This window comes from Microcebus murinus, chromosome 9 (assembly GCF_040939455.1).
Source record: "Microcebus murinus isolate Inina chromosome 9, M.murinus_Inina_mat1.0, whole genome shotgun sequence".
NCBI classification, from domain to species: Eukaryota; Metazoa; Chordata; class Mammalia; order Primates; family Cheirogaleidae; genus Microcebus; species Microcebus murinus.
This window is the reverse complement of record NC_134112.1, coordinates 60,212,683-60,237,168: the sequence shown is the minus strand read 5'-3', so window position 1 is coordinate 60,237,168 and position 24,486 is coordinate 60,212,683. Positions and strand designations below refer to the sequence as shown.

At 37.2% G+C, this 24,486-nt stretch overlaps 1 protein-coding gene across 3 annotated transcripts in view; it reads left to right on the top strand.

Annotated features, from left to right (window-relative positions):
- RELN (reelin) overlaps positions 1 to 24,486 on the top strand; it is a 457,647-nt gene that overhangs the window by 375,163 nt on the left and 57,998 nt on the right. For all 3 annotated transcript variants that reach the window (XM_012747047.2, XM_012747038.2, XM_076006499.1), the window contains exons 35-45: positions 2,775 to 2,915; positions 3,017 to 3,194; positions 6,741 to 6,825; positions 8,011 to 8,193; positions 10,690 to 10,861; positions 10,963 to 11,065; positions 13,175 to 13,404; positions 18,249 to 18,469; positions 20,056 to 20,203; positions 22,449 to 22,707; positions 23,579 to 23,828. In XM_012747047.2, the coding sequence (XP_012602501.2) occupies positions 2,775 to 2,915; positions 3,017 to 3,194; positions 6,741 to 6,825; positions 8,011 to 8,193; positions 10,690 to 10,861; positions 10,963 to 11,065; positions 13,175 to 13,404; positions 18,249 to 18,469; positions 20,056 to 20,203; positions 22,449 to 22,707; positions 23,579 to 23,828 (1,970 nt within the window). The remainder of the gene's footprint in view (positions 1 to 2,774; positions 2,916 to 3,016; positions 3,195 to 6,740; positions 6,826 to 8,010; positions 8,194 to 10,689; positions 10,862 to 10,962; positions 11,066 to 13,174; positions 13,405 to 18,248; positions 18,470 to 20,055; positions 20,204 to 22,448; positions 22,708 to 23,578; positions 23,829 to 24,486) is intronic.

The window sequence follows — 24,486 nt, the reverse complement described above, 5'->3', positions numbered from 1 at the left end:
CTCTCCCTTCCTTGCTCTGTTCTAAATGGCAGGAAATGCAGGGGAAATTGGCCTCTACGAGTTCCATTTCCCAGCCTTCTATATCTGCTGGCTTCCTGAGAGGTTTAGACAGTGGCGGACACTGGCAAGAGATTGGAGGGAGGAAATTAAAGATAAATCAGGGTATTCCTCTCCCTCCTTTTCTACCTCAAGTGCATCCTGTCTGACTTCTGCAGCTCTAGCTCCCCCAGGGGGCCCTCCCCATGGCCCTGGTCCCCAGGCACCACCAACAGTGTCTCCTCCCTGTGTCTCTCCAGCCTTGGACTTACAGTGAGTGGCTTCTTAACTGTGAAACTCAGGTTTCCTCACCGACTCCATTGGTTTTTCAACTCTGCCACTGTGTACCCAATTCCTTGTATTAAATCCTTTCTGTGTTAAATATTTATAGTACTTTCTGTTTTCCTGGTTCAATTCTGATTCAGAGATGCACACTAAATGGCAGAGAAAAATGCAGAAAACCAAAGCATTTTAGTTTTTAGCCTAAAATAGTTTCCTGAGACCGCCAGAGCTTTAAATAATGCCTGCTTGTAGCTCATTTATTCCTTTTCTTATTCAACAAACATTTATTGAGTACCTATTGTGTTTTAAGCACTCTGATACTAAATGAATAAGCTGATGCCAGGATAAGATCCAAATATATTAAAGTCATGCATCACTTAACAATGGTGATACATTCAGAGAAACATGTCATTAGACGATTTTGTTGTTGTGCAAACATCACAGAGTGCACTTTCACAAACCTAGATGGTGTAGCCTACCACACACCTAGGCCATATGGTACAGCCTGTTGCTCCTACACTACAAACCTGTGCAGTGTCACTGTAGTGAATACTGTAGGCAATTGTAACACAGTGGCAAGTATTTGTGTATCTACATGTATCTAAACATAGAAATGGTATAGTAAAAATATAGTATAAAAGATTGAAAGTGGCACACCTGTATAGGACTTACCATGAATGAAGCTTGCAGGACTGGAAGTTGCTCTAAGTGAGTCAATGAGTGAGTGTGAAGGCCTGGGATGTTACCGTGCACGACTGTGGACTTTACAAACACTGTACACTTAGGCTACACTAAATTTATCTTAAAAACTCTCTTCAATAATAAATACCCTTAGCTTACTGTAACTTTTTTACTTTATAAACTTTTTAATTTTTTTAACTTTTTGACTCTCTTATGACAACACAGCTTAAAACACAAACACATTGCACAGCTGTACAAAAATTTTTTTCTTTATATCCTTATTCACTTTTTTAATTTTTATAAAGCTTTTTTTATTTTTAAAGGTTTTTAATTTTTTTTACCTTTTAAACTTCGTTGTTAAAAGCTAAAGTGCCAAAACACACATTAGCCTTGACCTACACAGGGTCAGGACCATCAAGACATAACTAGGTGACAGGAATTAAATTCCATTTTAGTCTTATGGGGCCACTGTCATATATGCAGGCCATGTTGACTGAAGCATCATTATGCGGCACGTCACTGTATTTAGGACAGCAGACCCCTAAGCAGCTACGATTGATATAAAATAAGAGAGGTAATACTCAGGGCTAGTATTGAAACGTAGGAGGATACTCCCTAACTCAGTTTGGGGGAGTTCAAGGTAGCTTCTTGGAGGAGCTGTTGTCTCAGCTGAGTCTAAGTAAGGAGAGCTTATCCAAGGGAAGAGGGACATCAGAGAGCATCTGTGCTGTCATGAGCCAAAACAAAATCCCAAGCACCATAAGGAGCATGAGTTGATGGAGCAATTCAAGGATTCAGTGTTTTCAGAATATAATTATGAGGCAAGAAATAGGGAAAGAGGCTTGAGCCTGGAAGAAGTGAGATGATGGAGGGGCCATGTGTGTCATCTTAAGTAGTTTGGCCTTGGCGATGTGTGTACTTTAAGGAACCATTGAAGGGCGTTAAATAGAGTGGCAATGTGATTAGATTTCTGTTTTAAAGCCACCTGCTGACAGCTGTGTTACTTTGAAGGAGAACTTGTGTAGGGGAAACAATAGTACTTGAAATGGTATTACTGAAATTCTACTTCAGGTAGACTGTATACACTTTCCAAATAACTAACAGACTTCCGCTATGCAATCTGTTCCTAAATGAGGGGCTGTTATTGTTGTTTGGAGAGGCTGCTTCTATTTCTGGATAAAGCAATCTTGTGACCCAGCATACTCCAAATAACAGATTGCAAATATGGTAGAAAATATGGGAATGCTTCACATCATTCTAGTCCTCAGCCTTAGAGAGCCAGACCCTCCAGGACCAAAATACAGGGCAGAGGTATCACAGGGCTTCCCTGCACTTTCCCCATACTCCCAGAAACCACTCAGGGACAGTAGAATAGGGACCTCACTAGCAGAACTTTGTAAGAGTCTAACTTTTCCTATTTATCATCTTAGATATCTTTCCCAGTACTGAATAGCAGTAAAAGCCTGAAATTGAAATTCTGCCTGTATCTCAAAAACAAAATAAATCAGTAGTTGAAAATAACTTTTCCATCTCACACATGTGTTTGTAGAATTTTATATGAAAGAAATGGTGAAAGAGTTAAATAGTATGTTTTCTTCTCTCTTGTTTATGGGTCTAGAGAAAACAGCATCCATTATTTAGAAAAATAAAGTGTCTCAAAGGAGAGGGAACTGGACTCTGGAAAAAGCCACTTTAAAGGGAAAAGGGAATTAGAATAAATGTCCTTATCCTTTCAAGGTTGCTTGTCAAACCAGTGGTGTGTTTTCTTTGGTTAGTTCTCCCAGGACCCGGTTTAGATGGATTCAGGCCAACTACACCGTGGGAGCTGACTCCTGGGCTATTGATAATGTGGTGCTGGCCTCCGGGTGCCCCTGGATGTGCTCAGGACGAGGGATTTGTGATGCCGGACGCTGTGTGTAAGTTAATAAAACTGGCAGTTTCCTTCTTTACAATGCAAAAATAAAAATGGCTTATTGAACTCATGACAAATAACACCTTGACTCATTCTTCTCCTTAGGTGTGATCGGGGCTTTGGTGGACCCTACTGTGTCCCTGTTGTTCCTCTGCCCGCGATTCTTAAAGATGATTTCAACAGCAACTTACATCCTGACCTCTGGCCTGAAGTGTATGGTGCAGAGAGAGGGAATCTGAATGGTGAAACCATCAAATCTGGAACATCTCTCATTTTTAAAGGGGTCAGATAAGATTCTCCTTGTCTACATTACTGCTAACACTCGCTTCTTCACTCACTGCTCCTCCTAAATGACTTTCTGAATCTGTTTAGATGACATATTACTTTATACATAGTTATTAACATCTAGCCCAAATCATGTTTCCTCTTCTATTCAGTGAAATTACTTTTTATGATCACTTGAGCATAAGTTTTTTTCCTCTGCTTTAGTGACCAGACCTTCCTTCCTTTATGCTGGAATTATATACATAAAAATTTATATTATAAAAATGTATATATATAAATTTATATATAAAACATTTATATATTTTTAGAATGTAGATTTCTAGAAGCTAGCATTTTATGTTATTAAATTTTTAATTTGCAATTTTTTAAATGATTTGGTGAAAGATCTTTACTTTTTCATTCTTTTTTTTAAATTTCTGGTAATAGAATCGTTTGGTGGCTTTAAGAAAACAAAAAATTTAAGTCAAGTTGAATAGCATTCTCAAACATTGGTATATTTTTGTATTTCAGCCTAGATTTCTGATTAGAGAAATGTCAAGCAAGCATGTAAAAATCTGTGCTAAGCTGGCACGTCTTCATATGTGAATACATGCTACATCACATCGCTCTCAGCATGGGGAAATTGACTAATCTAGGTGTGCAAATGAAATCTGTGACAAAAATCTGCATGGGTTTTTATACACCCTTAATGATTAACACCTAACCCTTAGAAAATTAGATACCCTGGAACTTTTTCAATTATAGTTAATAGATGCCAGTTATCATCCTTGTTTGAATCCAAATTCTTCTCAAATTTTGGATGAGAAAGAAAAAAAAAAATGATGAGGGCCTGAGACATTTACAAGTCCCTGAGAGTTTCAAGAGACCAAAGAAATTAAGGTAAAAATTTTCAGAGTGGAAAATCATGGTTTGAGGGGTTTTGTTTTAGTTTTGTCTCAGATGTTAGCTCTCATTACCACTAGCTCACGTCTAATAGTTTTGAAGCAGTTGACAAGACCAAAAAGCAGAAATCCTGCAACTTTTCATGATTCAAAGAATTTTTAAAGTAGTAGAATTTTTAAGCAGTAGAATTAATCTGGTCCTTAGATTCTATAAATGAGAAAGATGCATAGTCTTTTATATTTTCCTTTTAGCCATCCAAATGCAAGAGCAGCCAAGCATTATATGTGTTAGACATATTATCTATCAGCTCTGCAAGATGTAGAGAGGGCTCAGCATGTGCCATTCAATAGGTTGTAGTTTGACCTAGAAAGGCACTCTTTCGTGAAAAAGGAAATGATAGTCTCTTTTTAATGTTTATAGATTCAGGAGTACTATCAGCTATTAAAATAGCTTGTTGGTTGCAAAAGAATTCCTCACATTTAGCACAAATGGATCACTAAACGTGGAAAAAGGATGAGAAAAGAAACATACCTGTGTGAACTAGAATATATGTGGCAGCAGGACTTGACAGTTCTATATAAATATCAAAATCATGTGCTAACCTATAAACAAATATTGCAAATATGAAAGATATTTTTACATTATATATCATGCCCACTTTCAACAAAAGTGCTCCTACAAAATGCAGTGTAAAAAAAAAAAAAAAAAGAAATTTGAAAAATACAAAAGACCGGGCATATCAGCTTATGCCTATAATCCTAGCACTTTGGAGGCTGAGGTGGGAGGATTGCTTGAAGCTAGGAGTTCAAGACTAGCCTGGGCAACAAAATGAGACCCCATCTCTACAAAAGAAAAAAAAAAATTTAAATCAAAATGCAGTGTAAAAGGGATACTTTTACGGGTAACTTCTGTTTTCCCATCGGAACAGTTTTATACTTGCCTTCCATAATCAAGAGGAAAGAGTGATCATATTCTTTTATCTTGATGTTAGCAAGGGATATTTATTAGCTGAATCTGTCAACTATCCACCTCAAAGTTTGTTCATTACAAGCTGAGGAGCCACCTTTCCTCTCAACCTCAAACTCCACATGGCACAAGCCATAAAAGAATCCAAGGCTTTATATTTGTAAGTGTAAAAGGGAGAAGGTAAGGACATTGAGACATGAAGAAGACGCATTGAATAGGTATCATGGACTGAGCAGGGCAGTAAATTATTAGGCATAAAAGACAAATGAAGACTGGGAATATGAAGCTTTTGCATGGCAGCCTTCTGTCCTAGAAGTATGAGGCTATGCTTCGTGAAGTTATAAGATGTGAATAAATGCAGTTGCTTTTTCACATCAATTAATATTTCAATATCAAATATTGAATATTTGAATATAAAATTTCAATATCAAATAATTCTCAAATTCTGAATTTACCATTATCTGGATTTTTTTTCTCCCCAGACGAACAAAAATGGTTTAATAAACAAAACAATGGTATCTTATAAAGGATAGAGGATAAGATTCAGAATCTGACATATCTGGATTTGAATCCTACCATCACCTCTTATAAACTATGTAATCTTGAGCAAGTCCCTCTCTGAGTTTCTATTTCCTTATCTGCATCATGAGAATAATAATGCTAGGTGCTTTAAATGAGTAAAGTGTTTCTTTTAGGCCCCAGCATGGGGAGGCACTAAATATGTGATTGTTATTGTGAAATTAGCTCTATTTAAAATTTTTCAGCTATTAAGGAATGTGATCTTTAAGGAATGCTAAGAAGAGGGAAGTTTTGCTCTTTCTAGCTAAAATTATATTTGGTATTTGTTACTTGATAAGAAATCAGTTGACAGTGTCCCCTCAGTATCACACAGCCATCTATCCCTCCAGGGTCTCTTCATTCAGCAGTTGCAGCTGAGAAACTAAAGGCCTGTTTGGACCTGAGGACATTTGCACAGTGCAATTGTATCTTACTGGCTGTCACTGCAATCATATGAACACATGAAGAAAAGAACCTTTCGAGCTGTCAATCCCAGGCAACCAGAAATAGTTAATTAGCAGAAAAAATTACTAAAGCTAATGTGATCTCTTTCCTCGTTCACTGGCTTCTCTGCATGAGTGGTTACAGCCTAAGCATGGGACTTGCCTTAGTGATGCCTTATTTAACTTGACCAACTGGGGGGTGTTGTTGTGTCAGCCTGAATGAGAGCTCCTGGGGCTGTCAGAGTGAGCAAAGGAGTAGTAAGTTCCTAAGACTCCTTGGAACCCTGGAAAAGTTACCTATTAGTCCCCGGCTTCCAGCAGGAGCACTTGGCTCATTTTCCATCTGCTTCCTCCTTACTCCTCTCACAACATGCTGTGATCAAAGGAGGCTATTTTTAAAAAGGCCTGTAGATATATAATGCTATCATCTTTGCACTGCTTTTTGTAAAAGTCACAGCAAAGTATGATTTAGAGTCGAGACAATGCAATTGTGTTATTTAGGCACAGGAAATTAAGGCCATTAAGAGAGAGGAAACCAAGATCTTTTATTTTTCCTTTTAAACTGGACAAAATTTGCTTCTTGATCATTATATGTATCTGTTATTTAGCCTGGTGCAAGTTAATTGCATAAAATCAAAGGAATATAATTTTGCAAATGAAATACGGTTGCTTAACATGGATGTTTTTGTTTTCAGGAAGGACTAAGGATGCTTATTTCAAGAGATCTAGATTGTACCAATACTATGTATGTCCAGTTTTCACTGAGATTTATAGCAAAAGGTAAGCCATTTCTGTGAGTATGAATTCATTATTTTCCCTCAAGAAAATTCTCCCCTGCACAGTTCCTCCTCCACACACACACACACACACACAAAACAGATTTAAGGCCCCTGAGCTTTGTTACATGGAAGAGCTAACATAGATTTGTGGGCATAAATGTTTACAAATGTTTTTCTTTAATATAAGTTTATCTTAATATTATAAGGGTAAGGCCGGGCGCTGTGGCTCACGCCTGTAATCCTAGCTCTTGGGAGGCCGAGGCGGGCGGATCGCTCGAGGTCAGGAGTTCAAAACCAGCCTGAGCAAGAGCGAGACCCCGTCTCTACTATAAATAGAAAGAAATTAATTGGCCAACTGATATATATATATAAAATTAGCCGGGCATGGTGGCGCATGCCTGTAGTCCCAGCTACTCGGGAGGCTGAGGCAGAAGGATCACTCAAGCCCAGGAGTTTGAGGTTGCTGTGAGCTAGGCTGACGCCACGGCACTCACTCTAGCCTGGACAACAAAGCGAGACTCTGTCTCAAAAAAAAAAAAAAAAAAAAAAAAAAAATATTATAAGGGTAAGAAAACTACTGATTTTAAATAATTTCATGTACCTCTAGTAATCCTACCAGCTCTGGGGTAGTTGAATTTATCATTATGTCCCTGAGTCTCTGCACCACTACTTTCTGGCTATAAGAATTTTAAATTAACAAATTTTTAACTTATGAAAAATTTGGATTAGTTTTACAGCTATGACCGCACAAAAAGCCTACTCTGTCATTCTGACTTTTCATATCAACTAAATAATTTTCTTGAAAATGTTATAGTGGATATAATAAACTTTAAAGTAGGATTTTGTTTGTATCCTGAGATTTAAATGTTTGACCATGATGCCTATAGAATCAAATTTTTTTGATATAATGTTTCCTAAATACAGAAAAGTGCATAGGTGTATCTGAGAGAGAAAGGGAGATATTATTGTGTGCAAATCCAAGATTTGGTGTGTTTTTTGAGATATATTCATACAGAAAGCCCAACCTGTCATCACTTTAAGTTGCTTCTGAAGCATTCGGACTGTAAAGCCTTTATGTAAATATAAGTCAACTTTTGCACTGCCGCCAAAAGAATCAGCTAAAAACATAGCATTTCCCCATTTTATTAAAACAATATGTTTTATGCTTTTGTTATCTTCTTCCTAGGCACCCCAGAGAGGTCTCACTCTATTCTATTACAATTCTCCGTCAATGGAGGAATCACTTGGCACCTGATGGATGAGTTTTACTTCCCTCAAACGACCAGTATACTTTTCATTAATGTTCCCTTGCCATACACCGCCCAAACCAATGCTACAAGATTCAGACTCTGGCAACCCTACAATAACGGTAAAAATGCATGTGTTCTTCCGCATGTGAACATATTTGTTTCTAAGGTGTGGAGGAAATGTTTGTCAGCTGAGTGGCTTAGTTGTCCATAGCACACACATTTTACATGCTTCATTTTGGCAAATCTCAATGGATATTTAACTTTATATATTTTTATCATCCCCTCAGACCTGACTAGTAAGTTCTTTTGATGATGTAAATATAGCTGGATTCTGGCATAGAGCTAAGGTTTTTAAAAAATAACCCAGCATTACTATTAGGCACTCATCAATTGTAAGTTCATTTTTGTTGAATTTATTTGGGAATGCATAGTTCTTCTGAGTGTGGCATTTCATTAGTGAGACAGAACATTATAGCAAAATGCCATGACACAGTGGGAGGGACTTACCAAGAAGATAGTGCCTTAGATAAAATATTCTTATCACAGACACTTGCTTCAGTGGTAAGTTAAAGTGAATATAATTTAATAGCATTTTCAAATGGTTACGGAAAATGATTCTATAAATTTGTAATGTTTTATTGCTTCCTATATTTCTATTAACTGTTGACTATAAAGGATCAGACTTTACCAAATCATGCATTTAATCACTAAACAAGTATAGAGATACCACATTAAGCAGATTCTTTACAGAGGTAACACAGAAATGGATAAGAAAAATGTACTTCCATCTCTAAAATTTACCCTATTTTCATTATAACTAATAAGTAAAAATAAAATAAATTTTGGCTTAGCTTGAACAAAATATATATGTGTATATACATATCTTGTAACCAGTTTTCCAGTCCAGAGGATTTAAATCCAGGTTCTCTTCATGTTGTGTTTGGAATGCTTAATTTTTTTTCATTGTTTTCACCAACTGCTTTTAAACAAGAAGAGAAAGAAAGCTACTAACATTCTATAAAAAAGACATCTGCACTAGAATGTTTACAGCAGCACAATTCACAATTGCAAAGATGTGGAAACAACCCAAGTGCCCATCAATACATGAGTGGATTAATAAAATGTGGTTTATGTATATCATGGAGTTCTACTCAGCCACAAAAAACAATGGTGATCTAGCATCTCTTGCTTTATCCTAGATAGAGCTGGAGCCCATTGTACTAAGTGAAGTATCATAAGAATGGAAAAACAAGCACCACATGTACTCACTATCAAATTGGTATTAACTTATAAACACTATGTGCACATACACTAGTAGTGTTCATTGGGTGTTGGGCAGGTAGGAGGAGTGGGGAGGGGATGGGTATATTCACACCTAATGGGTGTGGTGCACACCATCTGGAGGATGGACACACTTGAAGCTCTGACTTGAGTGGAGCAAAGGCAATATATGTAACCTAAACATTTGTACCCCCATAATATGCTGAAATTAAAAAAAAGGAAGGAAAGCTACTAGAACAGTGTGATAGGATTAGGGACAGAGAGACGTGATTCCATTTAAAGCATCAGGTTATTTCTACAGGCTCCTTTTTACAGATCCTTCTTGATGTTTTGTAAGAATTGCACTACAAGTGGAAATCAGTGAAGGAGCCACCTTGGTGAATCTTGATATTCCTGCTTAGCATATTCTTATCATCTTGTTTCAAGTTCAGTCCAAACAGTGCCTTGCAAAAGCAGCCTGGGTTTGGCCCTTCTTATCAACTCTATAACATCTTCCTTAAAAACCAAACCTAAATTGCTGAATCAAATCCTATACCAGTCTAAGAAGTGATTTCACTAGTTTTCTGTGTATTCCCATATATCTTCAAATCAACATAGAAAGTTTGAAAAGCATTAAGGAAAAAACTGAAATATTGCATATCACAAAATATTTTTCTTTTGTGTTAAATAAAACAATTAAATACAGTTATGTAGCAGGGCAGTGTTTTAACGGCCAAAGTCCTCCAGCCTGACTGAAGTATAGTGTTGAGAACTCATGAGTTACTCCCTGAGTAGACTAGCTAGCAGGGGTCCTCGAACTTTTTAAAGAGGGGGCCAGTTCACTGTCCCTCAGACTGTTGGAGGGCCATTGGAGAGTGCGGCACACATTCCACACATGCGCACTGTGGGCCCGGGATGAGTCGGCTGCTAAGAAGGACAGGCAGCGGTGGCAAAAAACATCCGGCAGGCCAGATAAATGTCCTCGGTGGGCCGCATGTGGCCCACAGGCCATAGTTTGAGGACCCCTGCTTGCTAGTGTACCCCTTGCCAGTGCAGGGTCCGTACACCACTGTGATGGGCAGGACAGCACACTTTCACAAGCTGTTTGTCACAGCTCTCTGAAATTAGTGAGGGAGTTCCATCCTATGTCGATTTAATGTGGTTGCAAGCTTTATTTTTTCACGATTTAATCACTGTAAATACACTGTTACTTGGTTTGTGGTTTTTTTCCTAGAAGGCATGTGTTTAACCTGCTGCTACTGAGTTCCTTTTGTCCTTTACTTTCTTTCAATGAGCAAAAATGTCCATCTGATTTTCATCATTGGAAAAATTTGCTTTATCCAAAAATGCCTTAGGTAAGAAAGAAGAAATCTGGATTGTTGATGACTTCATTATTGATGGAAATAATCTAAACAACCCTGTGATGCTTCTGGATACCTTTGACTTTGGGCCCAGAGAAGACAATTGGTTTTTCTATCCTGGTGGTAACATTGGTCTTTATTGCCCATATTCTTCAAAGGGAGCCCCGTGAGTATTTAATTGAGAAGCTAAAAATAAAACCACTGCTCTATACAAATCATGATGAATTTGTGCCTAAATGGATTCCTTGTCGTTTTCTTGCATAACAGTGAGGAAGATTCAGCTATGGTGTTTGTTTCAAATGAAGTCGGTGAGCATTCCATTACCACCCGTGACCTAGATGTGAATGAGAACACCATCATACAATTTGAGGTACTTACTTTATTCTATTAAAAATGCTTTAAATTTTATCTTGAACAAAACCTAAGAAAGAGGAGGAAAATCTAAGATAATTTCATGCATTATGACTTCCCATTTTTGAACAAGGACAGAAGAGGTTTTGGCATCATAATTCACTTTTATTAGCAGAACTGATTGTTATACTTAGGTTTATTTCTGAATTTTTGTCCTGCATTTATGACATAGTTTCCCCACCTATAGTGGGAAGTCACTGCAATAAATTATTTTAAACATTATAAGAATGAAAATGATCACACTATTCTAGTATTATTTTCATAATTTTATGTGAAACTTAAGATTTCTTAAGACCCAGCTCAATGTAACTATAGTCCATATCATGCCACACATTTATATTATATTTATCATGGTGTTATGAATTTTACAGATAAAATAATACTACACTGTTTTTATAATTTCAAATATATTTGCTCTGTGTATTTTATTAATATTCATGCCCTCCTTATATTTGTCAAGAGAGCAAATTAACAATTAATGTAAAAACCTCTACATATTTCACAAACTTAGATAAAATCAGTAGGACCAAATGTGCAATATGCCAGGATTCAAGAATATTAACTTTTAAAGGTACTTGTTTCATAGCTGAGTTCTGTACCAGCGAATCAGCAGACTTACTTGAAATGTGCCTAATTACATCAACACATTTTGAGTATTTGTTTTTGACTAATTATCTATATTCCCTAAATTACAGTTGTCTAGTGATCTCAAAAGACACCGAATGATGCCTTCGTGGAGGATTATTGTGTATTTGTTTTAAACTTTGTCTTATATTTTCTTGTCTTATTTTATGCTTTAAATACTAATAAAAGGTAATGCATTTGGGCCTTTTAAGAGTTCTATTATCAAAATAATCCAGCTAGAAACAAGTGCCTATAGTTGAAAAGTTTATCCAATGTCAATAATTTACTATCAGAAGGTAAAAAGAGTAAATTCACACATGCATACTATATAGATATTATATATATATTTAGTGATTTGTATCAATGACTATGATATATATACATATCAATAACTGGTTGATATGCTATGATGGCATGATAGTAAGAAAATATTAATCCCAATTCAAAGGGGGGAATTTGTCATAGAAAGAATCCATATTTATTTATTTAATGAAGTTTTGGTTTAATGCACTTGAAAGCATGGAAAAAGGAATGGAGTGGTTGTTTCTCTAACGGTTAAAAACATAGTTACATAGAAACAGAGAGTAGACCAGGTAGAGTGATTACCAGGTGCGGGGAGGGGAAGAAATGGGGGAAGTAGGTCAAAGGATACAAACTTGCAGTTGTGTAGGATGAATAAGCCTAGATAGCTAATGTAAAGCATGAGGACTATAGTTAATAAAATAGTACTATATGCTGAAAATTAGCTTAAAAAGTAGATTTTAGGTGCTCTTACCACACATACACACACACATACACACATACACACACAGGATGGTGATGGACAGGTTAATTTGCTTGGCTGTAGTAATTATTTCACTATGTATATTATATCAAAACAGCATGTTGTACACCTTAAATAGATACATTTAAAAAAAAAAGGCCTTCCCCTGTGCCAGGGAAATAGTGATAACAATTATATTCTGTTTTGATATTGAATATATGTTGAAGATTTGCCACATGTAAAACTTTTGGGATTCTTTGGAAGGTGTCATAAGAAAGAAAACAGAAGGTATTTCTTACCTAGTAGACTGAGGGAAAAAAAACTAATAGGAATAGGGAAGCAGGCTTTTCATTATGATTTGCTTGGCTATGGAAAGTGGGTCAAAGGTAAAATTTGGAATTGTCCCAGCTTTTGCCTGGAAGTGGGTAACACTTCCTGGTTTTTTATAAAACGAGGGAAGTAAATTTTTCATGAGGCCCTTTGAGGTTCTTTATGAAAAAATATAATTTTAAAGATAATATATAATATTAGTCTGTTAGGCAAAACAGAATTGTATTAGTGTTAAATATTTCAGCAAGACAGTTCCCAGGAAAATGGGCTCTAGAAAATAATGAAGTGGTGAATCATTTCAAGGCTTCTTGCTCCAAGGTAATTTGTATCATTTCTTTCTTCTTCCCCGAGATCAATGTTGGATGCTCAACTGATAGCTCATCTGCTGACCCGGTGAGACTGGAATTTTCGAGGGACTTCGGGGCGACCTGGCACCTGCTGCTCCCCCTCTGCTACCACAGCAGCAGCCACGTGAGCTCCCTGTGCTCCACCGAGCACCACCCTAGCAGCACCTACTACGCGGGAACCATGCAGGGCTGGAGGAGGGAGGTCGTGCACTTCGGGAAGCTGCACCTTTGCGGGTGAGGACCCATGGGTGCCTGGCGCCACATTCGTTTCTCATTTGACACGTTGTCCCTGAAGTCATCGTTGACTTGCTGCTTTATTGGAGGGAAATATCCATCTTACGTTTCTTCCTCAGTTCTCACTTGAAACAGATCAATCAATATTTAAAATGTAGGATGCTGAGGTGACTAGCTTAACAGTTTGAAGGTAGATTTTAAGAGCGGGCTATGGACTGCGCCCTATAGTGGGGTTCCTGTCCCCGTGGGCGCTTATTAGATCAATTAGGAAGCAGCAGAAATGTGGTTTTCCGCATTGTGACTAAGACTGTGACTCTCCTCCCCACCTCACAATATAAATGCAGTTAGGATTGTATGACTTTCAAACATCTACCTCTGTTTCCCATTCAGGGAGAGGACATGTAGGGAGGATGGAAGCCCACAGAATGTTCTGGTGTCTCATAAGAAAAATTGTTAGCACACTTCCCACAAGTATTTCTCCTTTTTCAACCTCTCTCAGCATTCTTGTTACATATATTTGACTCTTCTGTTGAAAAATGATTTGGAGATAAAGGACTTCAACCCTAATAGAAATGAAATAAAAAGTATATTTCAAAAAATAAAACTAATAAGTAAACAAAGAGAGGAAGTCAACAAAGCAGACTGCCTCAGAATTTCTGTCTTTTGTCTCAGATATAAAGAATTTGTTCTTTCGGTATGTCAAAGAAAGAAGAAAGTACTAATATCATACTTTCATGACAGAAAGAGATTTGTATTCCTGATGTGAAACTGAGCATAATTAGAGGTCTTGGGTCTTCAAGCAAAACTACTAATACCTAGTACTTTTCCAAAAGGGTGAAAGTGGATTTTCGAAAGTCTGCATTTTCTTTGAACTTAAATCCATTCCCTCATCATTGTCTCATCAGCATAATTTTTATAATTTGATTGCTATGGGCTTTAATATTTTGTGTTGTCAACTGTGTCATTTCCTAATCCTTGCTATAATACCAGTACAATATTCTAATAGGAAATCTAAGTCTTTCAAAAAATAAGCATCACTAACCAAAATGCCCTCCAGGTTCTTTAGAATAAACAGCCAGAGGAGGTGAGGAGAGTACCTGCAGATCTCAGGACCACACAGAGCTGATGACTCAGCCAGCACAACCAGAAAGCTACCATGGGTTCAGGGGAGTTTGTCTATAGAAGAATTGAGCAGGGGAAAATAGCTCAAGAAAAACTTTTTATCCAGAGTCAGTTTTAAGATTATATGTTTACAAGAAATATAAACAGGCTTATAAAGAAAAGTAGAATAACATACTGGAAAGATAATGGGGAACTGCATGGACTTCACTCAGGAAGAGTGAGGACCTTAGCAACAGGAGTTTGTGATCCTTGTTTTTATCATGGTGACATTAACATCACTCAGCAAATCACAGCTTTTATTTTCTGAGACTCTTAATTCCAAATTTCAAGCAAAGAAAATCTGAACCTCTTAGCTATGGCCAGAAAGCCAACTGTTCCAACAGAAGCATAGCTGCCAAAACACCCTATCTATCTGTGGGTGGGGCAGGCACGAGAAAAGGCCTGGATAGCCAATAGGATCTGCTGTGGTCTGAATGTTCATGTCCCTTCCAAAATTCAGGTTGAAATTCTACCCCCAAGGTGATGATATTAGGAGGTGGGGCCTTTTAGGGGGTGATTAGGCCATGAGAGTGGAGCCCTCATGATTAGCATTAGTACCCTTATAAAAGAGGCCCCATAGAGCTGACTCGCTTAGTCCACCATGTGAGGACACAGCAGGAAGGTATTCATCCGTGAACACAAAGTGAGCCTTCACTAGATACTAAATGTGCTGCCTCCTTAATCTTGGACTTCCCAGCCTCCAGAACTGTGAGAAATAAACTACTGTTGTTTATAAGCTACCCGGTATATGGTATTTTGTAATATCAGCCTGAACAGATTAGGACAGTCACCTTATGAATAGAATGTTCCACCAAACTCCATCAAAGTATTGCTGAGAAGCTCTAGGTTTTCTCTTTAATGGACCTCTAATTTCCTCCAATGGCCCAGTTAAGAATTAGATTAAATAGAAGACAACCCTAAAGATAGGTTGGAGGCCATGATTTTAGATTGTTTGTCCAATGGAGACTTGCTTCGTCAAGTTCCCACATGAAAATAATCCTATCGAAAGGAGTATGAAATAAGGTCACAAAGATCTGCCATCAGAGGCACTGAGTGAAGATGTCCATGCCAGGAGAGTGCTCCAGTGTCCTAGAGACCATCTCACTTAACATTTAGAGATGTCCAGTGTGCTGTGCTCACATATAAGGCACCACAATGCAATTTGGAAATTGAACAAGAGAAATGCATATGTCTGTATTTTTACCCACTGGTGAAAAGCAACTTATAAAACACAATCCTATAATAGTGTACAGAACTTTGACTGTCATGTTATTTGTATTCCATGTCATTTTTATTTCTATGAAAAGAAAGTAAATGTGTTAAGAAGGCATGTCCATTCTCAGAATGGTATAAACATCCTTTTCAAAGTGCCTTCAACCATTTCTGTGAAGAGAAGAGTTTGCCTTAATAGTGTTGTCTAGTCCTTGTTTCAGGAAAAGAATTAGCACTCTTCTTAAAACCCATGCAGGCATGAATTGCTGGAAGGCAAAAGTTAAATTTTCTCCATCTCAGTGAATCATGCCTTGGGTTGTATTCAACATGATACATACTAATGGCACAAGTGCTAGATGCTAAAAATATATAAAATCCATGTTTAAATTACCCTTTTCTGTGTACTTTTTGGACACTAGATAGATACAACAAAAGTATATTAAATGTTTTCAGGTGCAAAATGGCCATTTTTTTGCCTCTACATATAGTCCATTTACATTCAAAAACATAAGTATTGAACTTGCATCTAATTGTATTCACATCACCTCTGTGTTTTTTTAGTCTAGAGTCTTTTTGTCTTTAAAACTTCCTAATTGCTTTTGCTTTATGCAGTTTCATAACGAGTCAACTGAAACCTCTGTTTAATGAAAGCAGTGTTGTGTGCTTGAAATTTTAAGTTTATGTTTAAAAAACAGATCCTTTTGAATGCCACTGGCTTAGGAGAACAGATGCTGACATTCACCAAGGAGGGTGGCAGTGAGAAATTTTCAAAGTAAGATTTCAGTGGAAGGGAACCACAGTGAAACCAGACCCTTCAGCCCATTTATCACAGTGCTTGCAGTTTCTGTGTCAAGGCAGGTGCACAATAATAAATATCCACTCAAGGTGGTTCATTTGTATTCAGAACATTTGAATAAATAAGAAGTTCAAAAAAATCCTTATAGACTTTTGTTCAAAGGAAAACTCCAGCCATTTCCCTCAGCTCAGCAGTCTGAAAGTTCAAAAGGTAAGAAGTCCTCCTTGCCAAAACTATAAACTCTGACAAGTATTGGAAAATAAAGTTTAATTGTGAACTGGCATTTTGGGGGCAGCTTGATATAGCTGGACTCTTGATATAAACAATGAAATTAGGGTTAAAATCATAAGTGGGAAATTGACTCCAGCTTTACTATCAACTAGACTTTTAGAAACCTGACAAATGCATTTCCCTCCCACCATCCATCCCCAACCCTAATGTTTGACTTCTAATTTCTGTTTCTCATATAAGAAAACTATTCAGAATTTAGTTTTTATGACAATTGAAAATTGAGAAGATTCACAGGTCACAAAAATAAATGGATATAGCCTGCTCCTCTAAAATAAATCCATCTTCTTTGAACTGAGTTCTATACATGATATATTAAATTCTGACCTAAATATGTAGATTATTTCCAAGTAGCTAACTTATCACCAACAATATGATAGGACAGTTCATTTACAAAAGGAAAATTATCTTTGATTTAAAAAGAAATTAAGAAATAAGAGACATCTGATTTTGTCACCTTTTCTTTTAAAGATGATCCATTGGGGTTTTCTGTTTCTGGTAAGATAAAATCCAGAAAAACTCAGTTTGGCTCATAAGACCTTTCACAATAAATTAGATGCAACAGACATTTAATGAGCATCTACTGTGTGTGAAACACTATGCCATCCACCATAAAAAGGTACAAAAAAGACAGATATGTGGACATTGACCTCTGCACACTCAGGGCCAAGAGAGGGAATAGATACACTTTTAAATAACTCTAGCTGTGGTAACCATAGTAATGAAAATCCCATAAGACTATGGAAGAGCACCCAAATGTTTATGGCAGCACAATTCACTATTGCAAGGATGTGTAAACAACCCAAGTGACGGTCAATTCGTGAGTGGATTATTGAAATTTGGTGTATATATATACAATGGAATATTACTCAATTTTAAGAAATGAAAGTGATCAAGCCCCTCTTATATTTTCCTGGATTGAGCTTGAGCCCATTATCTGAAGTGAGGTAACACAAGATCCAAAGAATACACTCCACTTGTACTCGCCATCAAATTGATACTGATTGATTAACACTATGGTGCTCACATGGTAGTAATATTCTCCAGGGATAAGGGGTTGGCAGGGTAAACTCACAACTAAAGGACACAGTGAGCATTGTAGAGGGGAAGGGCATGCCTCTAACCCTCGCTAGGGAGAGGCAAAGATATAAAATGTAACCAAAATGTTTGTACCCTCATAATACCCTGAAATAAAATTTAAAAAACTATGGAAGAGAGGGAAAGAGAAAAATTAGAAAATTGTTCCTGAAATGCCAAGTCATGTGTTCTACTTCTGAAGTGTTATACAAAAGCAGTAACTGTCCATTGTTCATTGATTAGATGTGCTTACTTTGAAGGTATATTTTTATATTGATTCGTTTTTGAAAGACTTGTATCTCTTTGCCAGATCTGTGCGTTTCAGATGGTACCAGGGATTTTACCCTGCTGGCTCTCAGCCAGTGACGTGGGCCATTGATAATGTCTACATCGGTCCCCAGTGTGAGGAGATGTGTAATGGGCATGGCAGCTGTATCAATGCAACCAAGTGTATATGTGATCCTGGCTACTCAGGTCCAACCTGTAAAATAAGCACCAAAAATCCTGATTTTCTCAAGGATGATTTTGAAGGTAATCTGTTCTCATAAATTCTGTGTAGCTTTGTGAAAGAGCTTATACGTTAAACACAATTTGCCATAGAGAACCAATCATTAGGTTCACTCTAATATTTCATTATTATCATTATAATTGTGAATACCCAAGAATTCATTTAGTTTTGAATTTTATAGGGTTCCATATTTGAAACAATGGTCAGTGAGAGAGAGAAGAAGACCTTAGTTGAAAAAAACTAAGGCTATTTTCACCACTTTTTCTACCACATGTAATTTCCAATTAGTGATAGTTTTAGAAAATGTCTATTGAAGTTTAATCTTATGTGGAGGAAAGAATTTTCCAGAAATATAAGTTCCTGTCATTGTTTTACCAGTAACTCATTAAACAGCCTCTTATCACTTTGTGTACTTTAGTGTTAGACCTAGAATCCAGCATCATTATGTATAAAGATAATGTTACAACATAGAAAAATGTGTCATGTAATAATTAGAGAAAAAAGCATTTAAATTGTATATGCACTATGATCAAACTGTAGAAAAACAACTTCATAAGAGAAAGTCTTAACTATAATAGCTATCTATATTAGGATAGTAAGATTAAAAGATCTCCTTTTAGCCACATGTCCTATAAAATTGTTATACTTATGATTTTATAATACATTTTAAAACTAGATCTAGGTATAGTCATACAATGGAACATTATTCAGCCATAAAAAGGAATGAAATACTGATACATGCCATGACATGGCTGAACCTTGAAAACATGCTAAGTGAAAAGAAGCCAGACACACACAAAAGGCCACATATTGTGGGACTCCATTTATATAAGATATCCAAAGTAGGCAAATACATTCAGACAGAAAGCAGATTAGTGGTTGCCAGGGGCTAGAGGAGAAGAGTATGGGGAGTGACTGCTTAATGGGTACAAGGTTTCCTTTTGGGGTGATGAAAGTTCTGGAACTAGGTATCAGTGATAGTTGCACAACATTGTGAATGTGCTAAATGCCACTGAATTATTCATTTAAAAATGGTTAAAATGGTTAATCTTGTGTTATATGTATTGTTATATAATGAAAAAAAAACTAAGACTAAATCTGAGATGAGTATCTGCACAGATTTGAGAGCTAGTTTTAAAAGACATTATTTAATAGGAAATAATACACTTGACCAAAATTTCTCCATTTTAAAAAATATTATATTATACCTGCCTGATACTGTCCTCACATTAGAAAGGACACAGTGAAGAGGCAGGTAGAAAGGCCACATACCCTCCCTTACTTTTGGCCCGAGCCATCTCTGACTAACAAGTGTCTTGTCTTCAGTGTGGAGGAGCAGAATGGAGGGACCCATCTGGCTGAACCACTGATACTCAAAAGAAGACCCCCTTCTTCTGTCACTCGGACTCTTAAATTATACCAGTCAAGGTTAAACAATTCAAACAAGCTAAAATGTTGAAGAGGCCTCTTATCCCAAAATATATGACTTTAATATTTATGACTTCATGTTTTAGAACTACATAATGCATTTATCATATTCATTTAAAAAATATCATATGACTGATGATACTAGGGATCATAGGTAAACCACATTTTTCACTCTTTTCAGGTCAGCTAGAATCTGATAGATTCTTGTTAATGAGTGGTGGAAAGCCATCTCGCAAGTGTGGAATCCTTTCCAGTGGAAACAACCTCTTTTTCAACGAAGATGGCTTGCGCATGTTGATGACACGAGACTTGGATTTATCACATGCTAGGTAATCATTTTTAGATGCTGTTGAAGAACCACATTGTAATATACAGTAGTAGGACATAATCAAGTCAGAAATAAGCAGAGAGATCTCCAGAAAAGGCCTCCAATTAGAAATGCTGAACTTTTCTCTTGTCAAAACCTCCATTAAGATGCAACTTATATAATTTCCATTCTAAAACTGAGAGAGATTTAGAGATTTGTTCAATAACTACATCAGAAAGGAAACATCTAAACAGACAAAAGTTAATGTCTGGTATTTTATAAGATTGAGACTGGAAGATAATGTTTAATTTACTTCAAGAAAATACTGTGGTATCTTCTTTTTATCCACCTTGTACACAACATTTTTTATTAGCACTTGGACTATGTCAAAAGTATTTACATTTATTACACCATGCTTAGTGAAAATTTAGTCAAAATACATCTTCAAATTATTCACAATTAATTTTATCTCCATTAGCAATTTAAGAACATGTGAAGTGTAGCTGTATTCTTTAAAAGCATCTTTGCAATGATTCACTTGCACATTCTAAGCAGTCATTTTCTAAATTGAACACAGTCACTCAGAAACAAACATTTTAAACTGGCTCAGAGGATTATATCCTGTCATGATGTGTATCCCTTGATCATTTGATGAGCCAAAAACTTAACAAGGAAAATAAGACAGGCAGTTTAACATGTGGAAAATGGAACCCTGACCTATTTTTGCAAGTGAACAAAGAAATCATATTTCTATTTTATGAAATATTTCAGAATATCTTAAAATACATCTTAACATATTTATTCCCTCTTTCTCCTAAATCTCTTATTTATTGATTATAAATTTGACCATGCAATCATAGAAAATATAGTTCTGTCAGATAATTTTACAGTTATAGAAAATAAAGTTTTATTGTCTTTATCTTAATGCATATAGTCTAATTTGATGTTGTTTATCTAAGATTTTTATTAACAGATGAGATATCTAATTTAGGAATTATTAGGTTTTTCCAAATAACTAATTCTGACATGGTTTATCTATCAATTAATATAAAGATTTTCTCAGTACAAATAGACAATATGCTATAAGTTTTTTTTTCTGTAAATGACTATTGTTTTTATAAATGTAAATATCACTAGGTACTAACCATGTATGTTTTCATTAATCCAATGTTAAAAGCTCCATTATTTAACTCATCTCAGTATCATGCTGTGTAGGATTTGCATATATTGACCTGAAAATGCTCCATGTAAAATCCCAATTTTTTCAGGGTCATGAGATAAGTGAATGGGAGGGAAAATCTCATGAGGAATGAATGGCTTTATACATAGTGCTGATAATAATTTTATTAGAAGTCCCAATATATTTCCTACATTTAGCATGCATACATTATTGGGAATGTGTGTTGGGTTACAGTGAAATTTATTCTGCATCACCAGCTAACGTAGTGGCCAGACCAGGCATCAGCAGCTCGCCTGCCAAAGATAACATGTGAGCTAGTTTTCATTGGCACCCCAGCTGGTCGCTGCCACTCTGTCCACTTCCCTGCCAGCTGGGAAAGCTGCCCCTGGCTAGCTGCCACAGTTCTCAGTGGCCAGTATCATCCATCCCCAGCCCCAGCAACAGTCAGAAGCTGGCACAGGCCTCCTCCACCACCAACTCACACTCATGCTCCCCTGCCCCTGGCACAAAGGAGAGAAAAGAGGCCCAGGCTTGACATACCTCTTCCAAGAGATCCCTGGCCTTTCGCAAAGAGGTGCTACAAGCACTGAATTTAAATGTGTCTCCCAAAACCAATCATATGACATCTGGAAAGCTCCTGGTAAAACCTGAGATTGCATGATTTTGCCAGTAACGTGGCATAAACTACATTAATTACATTCTTCCAGTTTCAAACACTAAGGCTCCAAATTTATCTTACATAGATGACAATACACACTCCCAACCTGCACAGCCTTTGGGTACCTCCCATCTTCTTACAGAGTAGCCCAAGGGCACAATGAATGCTCACTTCCCTCAGACTCACCTGAGGGGAGATGTGAGCTACAAATGTGGGCACAGAATTGCCTTTTTTCAGACTTCACATTTAATTAACTCCCTTTCCCATTAAAAAAGAAAATCAGGCTTTGAAGTGATTGCTTTGGACATTCATTAAATCATCATATTCATTAAAGCCATTTATTCCCCTGTATTGTCCTGTCGGCTTGTCTCTTCTTAACATGGATTTCTCCTTGAAGTAAGAGTCTACCATAACGTTTACTAATGTCAGATTTGTGCAGTTCTTCATGAGACTGGGCTGTGGGAAAGGTGTTCCAGACCCTAGGAGTCAGCCCGTGCTTCTGCAGTACTCTCTCAATGGCGGCCTCTCATGGAGTCTTCTTCAGGAGTTCCTTTTCAGCAACTCCAGCAATGTGGGCAGGTACATCGCCCTGGAGATCCCCTTGAAAGCCCGTTCTGGTTCTACTCGCCTCCGCTGGTGGCAACCATCTGAGAATGGGCACTTCTACAGCCCCTGGGTTATCGACCAGGTCAGTCCCTTCAGGATTAACTATTTTAATTTTTGTCACTTGAGCTGAATGTGGCCTTAGAAAGCATTTAGTCCAACCTTGCTCCGTAGACAACCCCAGGACTGACAGTTGGATGACTTGCCCAAGGGCACACAGCAAGATAGGATATGGCATTTAGCATCCTTTCATTCTCTATGCCTTCAATTGCCTAAGCTTATAAAAATAAACGACACAACAGAAGGCCTGGGTCCTGCTCATAAAGCATTCTGCCATATGGATAGAGGGACTTTATCAAGCGTGATACAAGGTTATAATTCTCTGAAAAGGAAAATGTGCAAATTAGCATTGGTGCCACATACAGTAGTTCCCAAATCCTCTTTTCTAGCCTTGGAAGAAAAAAATAAATAAATCTCCCCAACATCCTTATAGACTGCTCTAAAAGATCTTTATATGCAACAAAATATGTATCAAATAGAACTCAAAGAACCTGTTAACAAACCGTGGAGTTCATGCAAAGAATTGGAACTGAAATGCCTTAGGATACAACTGTCCTTAAATAGAAATTTTATGTGGAAACTAATTGCATGTGAGCCAAATTTTACTTTCCTAGCTTGGGTACATGTAGTTTCCAAAGGCACAATTTGGCCCATGAAGGCTGTGAATGGTTTTGTCAATCCTTTGATTTGTTTTCTGCAGCTTCTTGCCAGATGGGCAAGGCGACCACATAAACAAGAGCATTCTGAAAGGCCCCCTAACATTATGCTCACTGTGTGGTGCCAGTTCTGAGCAGGCTGACAGATAAAAACAAACAAACAAAAAAGACTGAACTTTCCTGTATCTTAAAACCACATTGAAAATTTGGGTTTTTTTTTTTTTTTTTAATACATTGCAGATTCTTATTGGTGGAAACATTTCTGGCAATACAGTCTTGGAAGATGATTTCACAACTCTGGATAGTAAGAAATGGCTGCTTCACCCAGGAGGCACCAAGATGCCCGTGTGTGGCTCTACCGGTGACGCCCTGGTCTTCATCGAAAAGGCCAGCACCCGCTATGTGGTCACCACAGACATCGCCGTGAATGAGGATTCGTTCCTACAGATAGATTTTGCAGCCTCTTGCTCAGTCACAGACTCTTGTTATGGTAAGTCCCCCATTCAAGGTAGAGGGACAGACATGTGCATGCACACCCGTGCTGCCTCTACCATAGGACTGTTTTGCACCTTGGATAAGTCTGGAAGTAAAGCACGAGTGCACTTTGAGCCAGACCATACTATATTCTTGAAAATACTGTGTGTAAAATGACTTTTAAAAGTCGATTTTTGAAAGCAACAGAATATGAGCTTAGTTTTTAAGCATATGAACATGAAGACTTATTTTTTAAAGTAAATAGTAATAATTTGCACATCTAGATTATTTTTTGTATTAGACTTGCAGAATAAAGGATACACTTGTGGTGTTTTTCTATTCCAGGACTCTCATCACATAGAAAATGCCAGAAATAAGCAATAAGATTGATACATATATTTGTATATTCATGGATTTTAATTCTCAGGGCTTTGGATTTAGACTAGTTATTGTCTCTTTTCCATATCCCCAGGAATTATGAAATTTTGCCTTTCCCAGTTTGCCTTGTGTTTTTGCCATCGTGGGTCATAACACATTCTGGGCCACCCTCACTATGACCAATTTGCATCCCCAAGGTTGAGTATGTGTGTCAGCACGCACACACACACACACACACACACACACACCATATGCACACACAAACCTATCTTAGAAGGAATTAAAACTGACATCAT